This window comes from Thunnus albacares, chromosome 4 (genome assembly GCF_914725855.1).
Source record: "Thunnus albacares chromosome 4, fThuAlb1.1, whole genome shotgun sequence".
In the NCBI taxonomy this organism is placed as follows: domain Eukaryota; kingdom Metazoa; phylum Chordata; class Actinopteri; order Scombriformes; family Scombridae; genus Thunnus; species Thunnus albacares.
The window spans coordinates 16,628,444-16,645,573 of record NC_058109.1 but is presented as its reverse complement, the minus strand read 5'-3'; the positions used below and the strand labels follow the sequence as shown (position 1 = coordinate 16,645,573).

At 39.4% G+C, this 17,130-nt stretch overlaps 3 protein-coding genes across 4 annotated transcripts in view; 1 reads left to right on the top strand and 2 right to left on the bottom strand.

The window, feature by feature from the left end:
- Window positions 1-6,478: 6,478 nt before the first annotated feature.
- odad1 (outer dynein arm docking complex subunit 1) lies at window positions 6,479-13,270 on the bottom strand. 2 transcript variants are annotated; one of them, XM_044348476.1, is made up of 15 exons: window positions 13,060-13,270; window positions 12,629-12,717; window positions 12,423-12,522; window positions 12,142-12,331; window positions 11,900-12,025; window positions 11,642-11,755; window positions 11,457-11,524; window positions 11,185-11,372; window positions 9,803-9,937; window positions 9,508-9,590; window positions 7,967-8,135; window positions 7,692-7,855; window positions 7,478-7,581; window positions 7,285-7,375; window positions 6,479-7,194 (listed from the first exon to the last, which is right to left on the bottom strand). In XM_044348476.1, exons 2-15 carry the CDS (start codon window positions 12,693-12,695, stop codon window positions 7,090-7,092), a joined length of 1,704 nt encoding a protein of 567 aa, XP_044204411.1. In that variant the 5' UTR covers window positions 12,696-12,717; window positions 13,060-13,270; the 3' UTR covers window positions 6,479-7,089. The 2 variants fall into 2 exon arrangements, with proteins under 2 accessions (XP_044204411.1, XP_044204412.1); XM_044348477.1 differs by having other exon boundaries at window positions 12,423-12,519.
- Window positions 13,271-14,402: 1,132 nt separating this feature from the next.
- Window positions 14,403-15,023, bottom strand: LOC122980590 (taste receptor type 1 member 3). Its single transcript, XM_044348725.1, has one exon. It carries the CDS (start codon window positions 15,021-15,023, stop codon window positions 14,403-14,405), a length of 621 nt encoding a protein of 206 aa, XP_044204660.1.
- Window positions 15,024-15,167: 144 nt separating this feature from the next.
- The window catches only part of errfi1a (ERBB receptor feedback inhibitor 1a), a 40,008-nt gene continuing 38,045 nt past the window's right edge, over window positions 15,168-17,130 (top strand). Inside the window, exon 1 of the mRNA XM_044348478.1 lies at window positions 15,168-15,384. Within this exon, the coding sequence (XP_044204413.1) occupies window positions 15,257-15,384 (128 nt within the window). The 5' untranslated portion in view covers window positions 15,168-15,256. The remainder of the gene's footprint in view (window positions 15,385-17,130) is intronic.

The following is a 17,130-nucleotide window of genomic DNA, read 5'->3' as shown; positions in this document are numbered from 1 at the left end:
TCTCTAATTAACTCAAGTTAGTCCTATTATTGTTGGTGATAATGAGAACATGTACACTAAAAGTGCTGACACATAACCTCCAGAGGTTCATAATGTATTTTTAAATCATAATTGCAGGGAAGAAACTACTAGACTGGTGATAGTCATAGTACTTTTACCCATTTAAGAGCTTTTCTGTAAACTAATGCAGTTACGCAAAAATTATTCTGTAGATGTATTCTTAATGACACTACAATGCATTTGTATCAATATGGCTCTGAAAGGTCTTTATGGACATGCAAGAGGTTTCACCTTAATTTATTATTTTTAATGTCATTAACTTATTGTATATATATATATATATATATATATATATATATATGTATGTGTGTGTGTGTGTGTGTGTGTGTGTGTGTGTGTGTGTGTGTGTGTGTGTATATAAGAAATTTGTAAGCAATAAACAGTAGCAGTACATAGGTGTGTGTCTATTGAGAATTTTTTACAATACATGTGAATAAATATAATCAACAAAACAGTAAAAACAGAAAATCAATTTGTATGCAGTATTAAATAGTAATATGAAAAACTGTATCTGCTTTTTTAGGAACACACATAGTGTAAACCAAAGCTCCTCTGTGACATGGTGCCAAGAGATCCTGACATCCTTAAGGCTCTGGATAATTGTTGGGCTGTTGTGGTTGACATGCTTCTTCAATGTTGCATGGATTAGGTGCTTTGAGGATTTGGAAAATGCCAGTGCTTATTTTTCAAATGTTGCAAGACATTTGGTCTCAGTACACAGATTTAAAGAAGTGTTTACCATTGACTCAAGCTGGTTGAAATTGGGTGTTGGATTTATTAAAGGATGTGTGTTGTCTCCTTCCTTGTTTGTGAAAATTATGGACAGAATATCAAGGTGCAGCCAAAGTCTGGAGAATGTTGTTGTTAATCTTTGGATATGAAACTGTTTCTGGCTCAATTCCTGATACGCAGTGGAGCCAATTAACCTTTTCTATGGCAGAGATTTTAACATGTTATGCCAGAAAAAGCACAGCTGTAATTAATAACATGAATCATGGGTGCACTCCATTTATGTGTGTAGGTCTCAGGGCCCTTGTATTGTGCAAGCTGGCTCACTGTCTTGCCTTACTGAGACATATAAATGCAACAGAGCCATTGTTAATGTTATTGGTTACACCTGCGCTTTTCCTGCAGAGACAAGTCAAAATGTCTGCTGTGAAAACGGTCTATCACTACTGGCTGTGGAGTAACTGGGATGAGGATTATTGTCAATTGACACCAAGAAACTCTGCAGGAAAAGGTGTCATATTTAGCAGAGCAACTACTGTATGGAGAGGAGATCAGATATTTTATCTCATTATTAATGAATGACGGCAAACATGGTTGTGAGATGACTGGCGGTAAAATACATCAACTGCAGTAATGTGCCCATTGTAATGGACCATTTTGAAGTTTGCTTCTTGGCTGTTTATCTTTAATCTGACCCTAGTTAGAGACACAAATGATGATACTGTGAACACAAGTGGCTGAAATCTTGGAAAAACTCCACACCAGTACGCCCATGGGGGCTTCTCTCTGCAGGTAAGAGACCTCAGAGCAGACCCAGGACATACTACAGGGACTACAACTCCCAGCTGGCATGGGGACGCTTGGTGGAGGTGTTAGAGGAAACTGCTGGGGAAAAGAGCACCTGGGCTACTCCACTGGTTATGTTGCCACAGTGACACTGACTCCAAAACCGAGCTAGAAAATGAATGGGTGGATAGATGATAGACATCATGTGAATGTATTATGTATTTGTGTTACAGAAGCCAAGAGTCACACACTGTATTTATACTTGACAAATGAAACAATTTAGATATGTCAATTCCCAGAAGTCTAGATAAGGAGCTTATGCATACAACTCAAAAACACTGAAATCAATATATTCCTATGTACATTCTATTATTTTAAGATTAATTTTTACTTTTATTTCTACTGCTACACGACCATCTTCTCAGGGGGATCCTTTAAATTTCATCTTATTAATCGTACACTTTACTTACAATGTCTTTAGATCCTCCATGTATTGTACTTTTGGTAATGTTATGACTTGTGGTTTATTGGTTTATTCAAGCTGGTTGATCTGATTATTTCACACCCACATAAATTCATCAGAATCTGACTAAGGCTAATGTCTCTGTTTGCTATGTGAAGATTTCCTGCTCGTTTCTAGTCTGAAAATGATCAAAACTTAAAACATACAAGAATTAGTCACAGCTGATTTTGTCAGAGAAGAGGCAGCAACACATGTTTGCATATTTTCTTACACTGTAGACATGTACTGATAATAAAAACTGAACAAACACAACTATAGATAATGGAAACACTGGTGTGTGACCAGATGAATATAGGTGAAAAATCCATGCATATTGTGCTATGGTGTTATACATTGCAATTAATTACTGTTAAAGTTAAAACAGCTGATAACCCTCTGATATTTAATATAATCTTAATTCATTTTTCTCCTAATTAGTGCAATCATTTCTTTTAGGTTTACAACCCTAAAATCCAACAATATGAACACTTGAAAGTGTAGCAAATGGCTTTCTTTTTCTGTACTGCTTGAGTTAAGCTTCAGCTGTACTACCTTATTTATTTCGCCTCTTAGCTCCACCCCTGCAACTGACTTGCCAGAGAAAAGTGGAAATTTCCAGTAATTCCTACTGCTTCACAAGAATTGCTCCTCCTCCTTCCAGTTTCCCGCCTCTCACTCTACCTGCTGCAGACTGGTCTGAAGACCTCGTGGCCCTCTGCTGTGCAAGCTTGTAGTGCCCAGCAGTTTTTACTTTGCTCACTGACACATCAAACAGTTTCACACCAAAACGAAACCAAACATCTTTCTTTGTTTCTGTCTTGATCACACAGACAAGATCATAAGAACAATTTTTGTATATTGTCACAAGAACTATGAACCTTGTATTGAAGATGTTGAAAATTAAGATATGCAGTCTCTCCCTGATATGGATAACTGCCATATTAGCAAGTAAGATGTGTTTTTTAAAGGTGTCATTCACACAGAGCTTTCTCGAGCTTGACCAACCTGTCCTTTGTTTACAATCTTGTGAGTATCTTATAACCCTGTGAATGATTTTTAATACATAGCTCCTCAATGATGTACAGGGATTGGTTTGGGATCACAGAGCAGATGGTAGATTTGCATTTCTATTTCTCTGGCTGATCTGATATTCTGGTGTCTGGTTTGTTTCAGAGATATAACATGCTCCAATGCATGCCTAGGACGGAAACATCTTAGAAATCAAGAATTGCGGCAAACGCTTTGGTGATTACAAAGGAGGCCACATGTAGGCCTCCTAGGTGTGGCAGAGATATGGAAAGCAAGATGATATCTGTTAACGTGCCTGAGAGGTTCAGACTCTCAACGCTGCATCTGTGGTTTTATAACTTCCTCTTAATTCAAGACCATAATATAACCATGTACACATGCGCAGCTTTGATGCTTGATAGGGGATCATTTTAGATAAACTACAAATAGAACCATGAGGCAGCTGGACTGGAGAACTTTGAGCGTGTTGATGGCATGAGGCATACTGACCTTAGACCCATTGTGAAGCACCAACAAAGAGCCATCTGCACAGCAACCAAAGCTGAGATGGGGGACTCTCACACAAGGGGACCGGGGGGGGGGGGGGGGGCACAGGGACCTGGAGAGTGTAAAAGAGAAAATAAAACAAAAAAATAATAATACATGGAACCTCATCAGCTGGATGATGACTGTGAAACATCTAAGCATTCAGTGCTAACGTCTCAGAGGTTTGTACACAAAGAAAACAAGAAGCTGCACAACACATCCACCCAGAGAGCACATGGACCTTTCCACTGCTGGTAAAGTGGAAGACAAGAGCTGCTGGCCTAATCACTCAAGAGCACATTTCCTGTCTACTGCATGATGAGATGAAGTCAACTGAAGCGGTTTAAGGCTAATATTTAACCCAAACCTGGCGCGCGAAACACAGCGAGTATCTCATTCTTCTTGCAAGCAGAAATATACAGGATTTGTGTTTGCAGAGGTCTGACATGTACAGAAATCTCGGTTTAGTAGGTTCATGTTTCAGATGCAAATAGGTCTCATAGTGAAACCAGTATCTAGTTTTTCTTTCGATATGGAGTAGGGTGAATTTCAAAATGGTGAAAACAAAGACAAAATGGTGTCAGGGACATCTGTAAAAATCACAAATGTTTCACAGGTAACACATGAGAGTCAGGATTGCTTAGCAACAGCAGTAAAAAATTCTTGCAGCCTGTGTGGTAACAGTGAAACTGATCGTGCTGCCATCCAGTGGTTGACTGTTAGCACATGCGGAGGGGAGGTTGGGGGGGGGGGGGGGGGGTTATCTGACATAGAATGATCAAAAGCTCACTTCTCCAAAGCATGCATGTGAAATACGATGAAAATGCTGCAATTATTTGCAAGCTATAAACCTCATAAATGAAGAAGGGCTTGACACATATATATATATATATATAAATATAAAAAGATATCCTCTTTCCTTCCTCTGCACTGTTCGAAAAATATGTTCAGTAATATGATTGGCTGGAAAATGCACCGGCTCTCATGGTGGGTGGTTGCTTAGCAACATTCATGGGAGGGTGGGATGTGGGTGGGAGGGTGTGAGTGTTGGGGAGGGGGGTGGGGGGTGGGGCGTACTTCAAGGGGAGGGAGCGTTGTGGGTGTACGCAGACTGACTGGGGAAATACCTGGCAAAATTCCCAAATAAACAAGAGAGAGAGAGGACAGAGAGGGAGACAGAGGACAGGGGTATTTTCTGAGTGCAGCTAGTAAAGAGATAAAGGGTTGTTTGAGATAAAGGGAACAATGCATTTTATAAGTGTTAACACAGTTTGTTCCCAAAGCAGAACAAGAGCGGGGACAGGAAGCCGTTTTACTGAAAACTTTGTTGAAAGTGAGGAGTAAGCTGAAATAAAAAAGCTTTAACAAAACTGCATGATGGATTCAAACAGAAGTGTAGTTGCTTTGAACAAAGTGGACTCCAGCATTAGATTTCAGAGTAATGAGTGGAAATGAGAGAAACACTATGATTGGCGTAACAGGACATGGGTTGTTGCCGTTGATAAGGTGTAACAGTTTGACAAGGTACAGATGAATAGGCCACAGATAAGCATGCAGTGCTCAGATAAGAGTGCTTATAAACACTACCTGTGCTTGCATGTTTGAGACGTGTTGTTTGGTGTGTAGTTGTACCACTATAAATGCGGCATTTCCATGAAACTGCTTAGATTACTACTTTTAATTCAGATGAGTTAAACTACATACAAGTCCACAGCGTTTACAGAAGAATCCTACATAACCAGAGGACTAGAAGGACAAGAGATGATGAGGTGCCAAATAGAACTTGTGCAGCAAATGGGAAGACTGTTCAGCAAGAGGAAGAGAAAAGGTGGAAAATGTGCTTATATGGAGAGGAGGGGTAAAAAGGACCGGCTGGGGTGGCTGCTGCTGCTGGTAGGTACAGCCTTGGAGGTGGGCCTTGGAAATGGTGGTGCAGGCGGTCTCTACAGGCAATGAGGACTCTTTGTCAGGAGCAGGAAATGAGGTTTCTGTTGTGATTAAAAGGAAGGTTTCTATGGCAATGCAGAGAGCCGTGTGCACAGAGAATTTGTTGGGAGTGGAGGGGGCTAAGTGAGAGTAGAATTTCAAAGAAAGCAGCCTCCTCCATCTCATCTCCCACCACCGCCACCCCTCTGCTTTTCCACAGCGCCCTTTTATCTCTGATAATCTGTTTTCATAGCCACACAGTTGAGACTAAGGGGGATTATCTTGGGCAAACCAAGTCATTGGTGGATCAGTCATAAATGTTTACAGAGTAGCAGTTTCACTTCCCGAAATCGCTGCTGTTGAAACCTCATTGGAAAAAAAACCTTTAAAAATCAAGCTGAATAATTAACATAATGACCTAATTGTGTCTCTTTCGTGTTTAGTCAGGTACACTGTAAGCTTCTGTTAAATCACCCCCCTTTTTTTGTACAGCCCATGAGAAAAAAAAAAAGTATGATGGCATCAGTGTGACCTTTAAAACCTAAATATAGTAACATGCTTTGTTAATTGTTTTCACTGAACTGTAGTAGTAAAAATATATGTTTCTTAAAATAAGTGTCCCATCCTGATTTTCTCTTTTGAAAAGAGGAAGTTGCTCTCTGCAGCAGTGAATGCCATTTTTGCCCCAACACAGACTCACTCCAGGATGTTTGGATAAGATGACATTTGAAACTCCTGAACATCAAAGTAAAGTTTTTTTTCATCCTCGTGCACTACAAACCACAATGACTGTTTTACAAAAAGGATACAGATGACCCTGATATTACTGGTAGACATGAAAATAATATAAGCAGTGAGCATAAACTGATGTCTGAAAGAGTACTGATTTGTGGTGTGCATGAGGATTATAGAGAACTGATATAATGGAAAGGTCATAGAGGACAGTTTATTTAAATATTGACACTGTGTGTTCATATTCAGTGCTTATAGTGAAGCGCCAAAAGCTCCTCACCTCCTTTTTGGAAACAGAGAACCAAGGTCTCAGCATGTCAATTAGAATTACAAAAGGTTCTGCTGCCCCCAACCTTTTCGTTTGAGCATAGCAGCAAGTATCATGTAATGAAACGCTGCCAGTGAGGGTGGGCTGTACTAAAACCAGATTGTATAGTCAAAACCAGATGGCTAGTCACACATCAAAAGGACAGCTGGTTACCAGAGTCTGAAAAGGCATCATTATAGCCCCAAACCTAATTAGTTCCCACTAAACAAATCACACCAGGATTATAAGAGACCAGGCCAATGATTCATCATAAAAGGTAATATACACAAAACATAATTGAGCTTTAAATATTTGCGTGCAAGATGCAACATTTCAGGCTGGCCAGTCAAGTTGTTTCCATCAGCAGTCATGGCCTCCATTGATCTTTATGACAGTTAACACTGAAAGCAGGCCCTTCATTTGCAGATGATGGCAGCCGACGAGGATCCAATGTTTAATATTTCCACTTTACTTCGCTGATCGGATCAATGTGTTAGATTGCTGCCTCTTCCAGGGAGAGCTGCCTGCTGCCGAACTGCTGACTGGTCTTTGATGCTTTGTTTGCCGCCTGCCGGACTGAACTCTCTTTTAACAGAACCTATAAATCATATGAAGAAAATCGGTTGAAGTGTAGCACACTAAAAAAAAAACTGTACAAATAGCCACCTTTTCTTTTTCTTACACTGACCCCTTTCATAATTTTTTTGCGAAGTTCCCCCTGTGAAAGTGGACGTTCTTCTTCATCAGTGACAGGAGACTCTTCTGCGTCATACTCCACACTGAGAGATCCAAACACAGAGACACACTCATCAACCCCATGTGTTTAAATGTTTAGGTTTAATCAAAAATGTCAAATCAAAATTAGCAGATAAAAGGCTGACCTATTGACTGCAGGTTGGATGCTAATATTCTCCTGAAGCATTTCTGGATTTTGACCCAGAAGGAATTTGGCCAGATCTTTTGGGTTGTAGTCCTTTTCCAGATCCTGTAATAGTTAGATAGACAGATAGACATTATATTATCGATCAGAAGTGAAAGTACTGCATACACAGTATGTCAGAGAGGGCAGGGCAGAGCCACAGGTTGACAAGTTACTTTAGAATTGAGGAAAGCTTGTATGGTGAGCAGCTCATTGGTCTTCTGTTCCACCAGACCCAGATAGGACATGATGTTGTTCTCACTGATCCCTGAAGAGGAGCCTAGCATATCCTCTATCACTGAACGGTCACACTCCATCTTAGAGAAGATGCTGTTCACTCCTGAGAGAAGGGAGAAACAAACAGTCAGGACTACTTCAAACTGTCTGCATTTTTTTGTTTACCAAACTGCATCTGAATGTATTTAAGAAAAAAAAAAGTTACACCCAAAACCTGTTTTAATCTGGTCCAGGACTTTGCTTATGATGCTGGCTTGGTTTTCATAGTCCTCAGCTTGGGACTTGGTTTTGTTTTGTCGCTCATCAATGTCTCTCAGCAAAGAGCGATGATCTCGCTCCTGTTGCAAACCTTCCACATGAAACTGCTCCATCTCTCCTTGGATCTGTTTATTCACAAATTTGTGTTCAGTGAAAACATATAAAAGACATGAGCTAACAAACCTTCTTCACATTGAATATTACATTTCTTCTAACTGCAAAATTAAAAATCACCTCTATCTCCTTAGCTTTCATTTAATTCCCATTAATTTAATAATAGTAAGGGTTATATGACCCTGGCCTTTGAAGTTCTTAATGTTGGTTGCTTGTAATCTTTGTGAACCAAGGAAACTATAAAAGAAGGAAGTTTCATTACGTCATAATATCAACGGTCTTAGATCTGCTTGGTGCCAGACTTGGGTGCCAGTTCTATTAAAGCCTATGGCAACATGTCTACATCGTATGACCTTTAATGAAGAAATGCCTCTACCAAATGAAAGAACACACTTCAGAGAATACTGACTGATCGAAATGTTTCCAAATGTGCTGTTGGTCTCCAAATAGTATCCAAAGATGATTATAGGCATACTTCACAGGGCTCATGGCGAATCAAATTAAAATGCTAACCCTGGCAAATTAAAAAATAGTTGCAAGCAAAGTGTCCCTTGAAAATACTGAACTTAGGATAAATAAATATTGGTAACAAAATCTGTAGTCTTCATTCCTTCACTCTTCCTTTTATTTTGATCTGGAGGCTGCTTGACAATGATTGACATTGCTACTAATACCTAATATTATGGGAATATCACGTATTCAAATGAAATGTTTACAAACCTCCTCTGATTATTAATTCTGCATTAGACTATACATTAACCCTTAGCTATAAAACAAAAGGCATACATTTCATGGCTATCAGAAACTTTTAGAAAAACTTTAAACAACTAATTTGATCATTAGAAAATAAAGCATCATAATTATGAATGAAGCAATCTCTGCCATGATGAAATCAACGCCTGGGCTGTAATCTCATCTGTCTGATGCCCTGCTGTCCGCCAGGTCACCTTATCAAAAACTGTAGATTACGTTACATAACATAAGCTAATGGGCTCAGAGTTCATTTAGTCAGAGTATTATCACAGAAACACACATGAAACATTAGCTAAACAGCAACACACCAAAATACCAGTGCCTCCATCACACAGATTGATAACCTGTGAAACTGAGAGGGGAGAGATGAAGGAGCACATTCACTACTATGCTAACTGCATCGAGAGCTTTCAAGTGTGGCACTGATGCACGTTCACAGTGCTACACAGTGATATAATGACCCCTCCTTCATTTACTGTTTCCCTGTTGTGAGCAAAGAATTAAGTGTATTCTACTGTTGGATTATAGGCAAATGTTTGAATTGAACATTGAATGCAATGTTTTTTTCAAAGTTAATAAAGGAAAAAATTAAAGATGAGTGTTTCCATGGATTTGAGAAAACATACTCACCTGGCTTATTTGATCCCTCAGTGCCTCAGCCTCGTTGTTTTGCTCATTTACAAAATTGAAGAGTGCAAAGTTCCGGTCTTCAACTATACAGTGCAACAAAAAATACACCAGTGAGACACATTCAAATCCTCAGACCTGAGACTGATCATTCTCATGATCAAAATGTTACCTTACTTTCATGTAGCTGTAATGTCTCTCCAAAGCTAGAGAAAAAGTATATAAAGTATATCCCCAAAAAGTATTGCATTGTCTTTGTGTATGGCTGTGAGACTCAGGATTTATTGGGGAGACCTACCCTGGATGAACCTGGTGACCAGCATGTCCAGGTTGTCCTCCCCTGTCACAGTCTGAATCCTCTCAAACACCTCCTCCAAAGCGTCCAGTGACTCTTCCCCTGAGTCTGTCCTCCTCTGCTCCCTCAGTTCTGACACTGCGACATAAAAGAAACACTACCATCATATCAATGTCATCAGGGCTGTATAATAGATACCGTCACCAATATCGTCCACACTTTCATTGTTATCATCATAACCATGTTTATTATTCACATATTCCTCCTTGGTCTAACTGCCCATATTTGACAAACTTTAATCAACAATGCCAAATCTATGTATCACAGTCTTATACTGTAGATGTTCCAGAGTTAATTCAATATATTTTTTTTCTTTTGCAACAGTGCTTCTACTAGTGGCTTAAACAAGTTAACAAACACTGTGAAAAAGATCACTTACAGTGTTCGAGGACTCACTGGAAAGACTGACTGTACTGCCACACTCTTGGAGTTGGTTTTGAAGGAAATAGCAATGTTAACAATGTTTTTTCCTCTTCTACTTTTACATTTTATTGATTTAAGCTGTGGTTATGCAACATTTACTCTGGCCTCAGCCTTACTGTTTCTGTGGTATCATCCTAAATAATTGTTAGCTAGGCTGGTCAGTTGAACTGTGTTTATGTTGCTACAAATGGGTTTTTTTTGCCTATTATTTGCTATTCAATAGCTATGATGCTATGATGATGATGTGTGTTTTTGTCTTTTTGCGTTCAGCAATGTGCATATTTTAAACCCAGTCATTTAAAAACCTTTTAGCAGGCTGTTGTAATACTGTAAAGAAGAATTTGTTCATATTTTTCTTGACTGAGGAGGAATACAAAAAATACATTTTAAAATGTATGTTAGTGATACATCCAAGAACACAGGAGGTATCATTTGAGCATTTAACTTACTGCAAGTTAAACTAGTCAATACTATTTGTATTTGCCAATATACAAATTGAGACGGATAGTGAATGACAAACAGATTAAACAAGATCTGTACTTTTGTGATTGTCCAACATTCAGTTCAGAAGCAGAACATACAACATAATTCCCTAAAACAATTCTCAATATGGCTGCAGAAGGTTTTTAAATTGTCTCAGTCATCTCATATGTGGACCTTACATTTGCACTACATGTAAACCGGATGGGGTTCTTCCTTTAAGTTTGTAGTCATAGGATATATTGTAGGAGACTGGGCCTGGACATTCACATAGCTTGCTCTGAAAATTAGTGGGGTTGAATATTAAATAAGTTGTCAGTATTATTATCACCATTGATAGCATCACTAATACTTTTGTCATAATTATAATTATTATTATGTCAAAACAGCAAGTTAGCTAGATTACAATGGCTGTGTCTTACATTGTCTGTGTCCCATCTCCTGGCCGTCATCCTGACTGGACCTCTCACTGCACTTGGTGGTCATGAAATCTTTCAGGCTACACTCATGTGCAATAACCCTTTCCAGTTCTTTCATCTCAGCGTTATACTGGGCAAGGTCCTTCACTGCCTTCTCTCTCATCATGGTCATCTTGGACTGAGCCTCCACCCTTATGCACAAAAGATTAGAAATATGAGTTGCATATCATGCAGATTTGTTCTACTGTACATTACACAACTATCTCAAATGTCACCTGGCATCGTAAGCAGCAGTAGACAGATTGATAATTTCCCCGATCTTCTTGCGGACTTCTCGGAGTTCCTACAACACACAAGAATCGGTGCAGAGACATTTGCAGAGTTTTAAAACAAAAAAGTTAAACAAAAAAAGTCTTTTTTTTCCCTTGAACTCTGAATCATCTATGGGTGTGACTCTGACCTTATCGAGCCTGTTGTGTAGTTGCTGGAAACGGACACGTTCAATATGAAGAGTCTGCAACTCCTCTCTCAGGTGGCTGTTTTTGGTCAACTGCTCATTGAAGCGGGTCAGGGCCTGAAGAGGACATTGACATAAACTTAAACATTTTCTAATACCATCTAAAGATATGGACTTGTGAAAATGTGTACTATTAACTGGACAAAAACGCTGCTCTCAACAATCTACCAAGATAATATTTATAAATCTTTTGTTACTCACTCTATCTAGTTTGTATTCCCAGGTGCGTATGGCCTTCTGAGTCCGCTGTACTTCAGATCTTTGCGTGTCACTAGTGTTGACCTCCCCTTTTCTCAGCTCTGCCAGCTTCATCTCTATGTTTGAGATCTGCCCACATTACAGAAGACACAAGACATAAACTGTGGTTTCATGACCTTCAATATCAATAAACATGAGGTGAAACCAAAATTAGTACCATAGAGAGTGCAAAGAACTTCATTAACCTCTTTCTTTAGTTCTTGTTGACACTGCTTCTCTTTCTCCAACTCCTCTTCTAGTATGTCTCTCTGCTCCAATAGAGCATTAAGACTCTGGGTGTCCTCACTGTCTTGCTGTTGACGGGAAAAGCTTTGACATGCACCAAGGTTTTGCTGCAGCTCCTCTTGCTCCCTCAGCAGCTTCTGTATCTCCTGCCTTCATCCACAACACACAAACGGCCAGTCAGATGAACAGAAACGCACACACACAATGTTGACAATGTAATGTAGGTGTAGTTCTCATTTACTGTTGTTTGCGAATCTGCTCCCGAGCCTGAATGTTGTAGGCCTGCCGGTCTCCTTCCATGATCCTGAACTGTCTCTGCAGTTTGGCTATCTCTGATTCTGCTTAAAGAACATCATATGTACATTATTTAAACTTTGCTACTGTTAAAAAAAATGAGAGAACATCAACACCTAATCCTACCAATAATTGCAGCATAACCAATATTACCTGTGCCATCAATATCCATCTCGCTGCTGTCTGAATGGGCACTTCTGGCAGATCTTCCTCGAGGCATTATCACACTGAGCTTTAGTGGGCTGAAAATATAAATTAAATTAAGATGTTTACAGAAAATATTGACTTTGTACCTTACTAGTGGAAATTGCAATATCTTCTGACCATTAGGTTTAACCAAACTTAAATATTTAAATCTGATTTGGCATCAATACACCCCATCTTGTTGACAAGTCAGTAAGCTAAAACCAAGGCATCAACTAAAGGTACAAAATAACTAGCTTTAAGTTACCCACCATGACACACACCAAGCTAAACAAACAAAAACACTAAAACAAACAAACAAAAAACAGTAGCTACAGTTCTTCTAGCTCTTATGCAAGCTTTTCTACAGTTGGGCAGTTAATATTTGGATTTCATCTCACCAGCTGAAAGTTTTGCAAGTTAAAACCCAGTGACTCCTCTCAGGTTCACACAGCAGCCTGAGTTGTTAGCAACCGTTGCTAAGCGCAGTGAGACTTCCTGTCCCTGCAGTGACGTATCGATGTGGTGGTAAAGTGAAACGGTGGTGATACGAGGCCGTTGGGACAACGAAAAGTCAAGAAAATAACGTCTAGTGTGAAAAAACTGAGAGTTTCACAGTAAGCAATATTTTATTCTAATTGTGTATTTTGGTAGAGGAAAGTAACAAAGTAGTTCATGTTCATAAGTAGCCTGGAACAAATTTGAAGTACTTATTAGAGTATTTTTTAGGCACCTGCTAATGTTAAAGTAGCTAATAACGTCAACTCATTTTATGCCTACGTTACTCGATTAGATACTTTTCAGAGGAAAATATTGCACTTTTTACTCCACTACCTTTATCTGACGACTATATAACTAGTATATTTGCATGGTTTAAGGTGCAAAACTTATAAAATGTGCATATTTATCATATTAAATATTACATTATCGCATTTACTCATACATTGAACCAGCTACTCGACAGGATACATTAAAATTAGCTCCACAGTATAATATTCATTCTGCATAAGTACTTATACTTTTGATGCTACAGCAGATACGTTTTGCTGATAATACTTATGTACTTATAGTTCAAAAACATTCTGAATGCAACACTTTTACTTGCTAATACTTAGATACTTAGTGTTTTTACTACTTTTATTTATTAAAGGGTCCAAATATTTCTCCCAAAACGAATTGTTTTTCCAAATGAGAGTCATCAGTGCCTTGTTGAAAGCAGAGATGGAGAAAATTCAAAGAAAAAATCATACACTGTTTCATTGAACCTTTATTGTTATACAAGTTATGCAAGTGTTAACACTATCAACCAGAGAATTTGGTTGAAAAATAATTTTCTATTTCAAAATCAACTTCAAAAATCAGCTCTTTGCAGACTATTTATTATAATGAAATTATACAAAATTTAGGCTACTGTAGGCCTATCTATACTGTACATGAGCAATATGTGTCTTGCATTTTGCATGGTTACAGATTCATATGACAACATCTTTCAACTTATTATAGCCTTATGTACAGTATGTTTTGTGACATATAGGCTTAAATTAATTCAATCCCACATATTCATTAGGATATGTACTGTAAATGTCACATAAGCCAAAATATATGGGGTAGCAGCTACTAAATATATCACTGCTACAATTATAACTACAGTAATGTATACAATCATAATGAAGGTAGCCATAATCATACAAAGCATGCAGATGTAAACTTTACAATTTATATTTACAGATTTGTTTTTCTCTGTTTATTGCGCTGCCTCTGGCTGTGTCTGGGGCTCTTCCTGAGATGGTGTTGGTGGGACTCCCTCTAGGAAGGTACAGAAGTGCTCTGAGGTATTGAGCTCAGGTTTTCTCAACAGCAGGTAGCATTTTGGGAAGTAGTAAGCTGCTACCAGTCCCAAGTTGCTTGCCAGGCTGAAAGAAATGTGGACAATAGACCTTGTCTTTTCAGTCAAGCCTATGTAGATTGGAATAAAGGTCACCCAAATTACACAGTAGATCAGGGAGGAAAAGGTGATGTCCCTGGCGAGGTTATATTGATGAAGTGGTTTCACTGCCATGAAGGTGCACATGAATGATATAAGGGCCATTATAGTATTGAACCCTTGCATCAAAGCATATCCGATGGAGGGTAATACTGGACATGAGAGGAAGGCCCTCACAAAGTCTATTGTCATATTTGCCACATGTTCAGACAGTGAGGGCCCTTGATGAACAAACCAGCCACAGAAACCAGCCTGCACAGCACAGCAGGTTATCACAAACAGCCAGCTCACAGGACCTCTTAGTATATGCAGTTGAGAGGCGGCCTTCTTTGGGAACTCGGTCACGTAGAGTATCTGTGTGAAAAGAGGGGTTTGCAGCATGATGACAATGTGTCCTCTTTACTTCGTTCTACTATTCAGTGCATTTTAACTCTCATTCCTCACCTGCAGTGAGATCAACGTGATAATGGAGAGTGCGACTGTTTGGAAAATGGAGATGAGGGGAAGCTGAAGACGACACACCACGTCCCCTGGCTTCCCCAGGAAGAGCAGCAGACTGAGGCAGGCTCCCATCAAGCTGAGTAGAGCCACAAAAGTCAGAGTTCCCCCCGAGGATGTTACCAACGGGGTCCCCCGGTGCCTCAGGAACACAACACCCACTGACCCCTGACATATCAGGAGCAGCACCCCAGCCAGTGTCATTACCAGGGCCTCAGGCGTGTCCCAGGACAAGAAGTCAAAGGTGGGTGCAGTGCAATTAGTGCTGCGGGTCAGGGACCACTGGCGGTCAGGGCACTTGGAACACTGGATATCCTCTATGAGTCAGAAAGCACAATATGAGGTTTGGTTTCATTAACACTAAAAATCTAACTCAAACCATGATTATGTGTGATGCATGATTTGATTTCTTCCTCATTAATGGAAGTGTTTGATATTTTGGGAAATTCACATAATTCATTGATTTGTGAGCTTTAGAGGTGCTGGTAGGCGGACATTGCTACCTTTGGACAGCAGGCTAGCTGTTCCCCCCGTTTCCAGTCTTTATGCTATTGCTGAACTAAGCTAAGTAGCTGCTAGTTTTAGCTTCATATGTACTGTACAAACATGAGATTGGAATCAATCTTCTCATGTAATTTGCATTATGAAAGCGAATTGGCTTATTTCCCAAAATGTCAAACTAATCCAATGAAGGTCAAGTATTTGAGAGATGTATGGACAACCACATTACCCTCATTAGCCTGGTAAGTGCCTGGCTTACAGTCAATACAATCAAAACAGCAGGAATGGAAGCCTTTCACTCTGAGCACCTGGCCCGTCCCACATTTTGCTGAACAGGTGGAATTAGGGATCTGCAACAGTTGTGGCATTACAATTATTGTAAAGGGATTTGTATACTTAAAAAATGTATAAGCCCAAAAAACAAAAAAAACCAAACCCACAGTGCTTCAGGAACCCAGACTGGATTGTGGTTTTGTGGAATTTAATCATCAGAGGTTTTCTCGTACGTATATAAATGTTTATATACATTTTCTAATGTGTTTCTTAAATTACCTCTGTGTTATCAGTGTGCCACTTTAAGAGGGACATGTTGATGGACAGTTCATTATAAAAGCTTCCAACATCCATGAAGTTTACATCCGAGCTATTCCAGACCCACTCAATCACACTGTATCCTATGTTTGGGTTGCCATTTTTGTCAAACTTTACATGTCTGCCATTTATGTCCATAGAAGTATTCTTTAAAACCTCCAGCAGCTGCAAAAGAAGATTTTATTCATTGTTTAACAAGATTGGTAAAAATGAAAAATAATTCAAAATTGTCTGCAGCCACCCACATAAAAGACAAAGACATTCACCTTCCAGGGATAGATTTTGGTTTCAGCTCCCCACATACAGGCATTTGAATCACATCCCAACATGTTGTGCAATGCGTGTGCCACACTGTAGATGGCAGCATACACACCGAAAGCTGAGGCCTGCACTGAGGGATCTTTTACCAAGCTAATGTTAGCAGGTGACAAGCTCCAGCATTGTGGGCAGGGGTTGTCTGGGATGTTGGACTTTGATGCTAGAGGGGATATCTTCACCCTCTCTTTACTCATTTTGGTGAAGAGCTCCTTCGTATAGGCAGTGAACAGATCCAGATGCGTTGTATTTTCAGTGAATCCAATGACGGTACCAATGTTTTGGATATTGGGGAGGGAAGTCAGTTGATTATGGATGGACCAGCTTGTGCTGGCAATCCACACAGCAGTCGTATTACTCCTGATAACCTGGAATAGATTGAATGATTTGTGCAGAACTGAATATAATTTGTCCACATATATTGTATTATCATATATTGATTGTCTAAAGGGATGTCCCACATAATAATTATTCTTTACTAACCTCTTTAAAAAAAACCACTGCAGGCTCTGGGAGAGAAAAGACCACTACTGCTCCAACCTTCGTTTTGTTGATATTGTCAATGATGGTTTTGACCACTGGT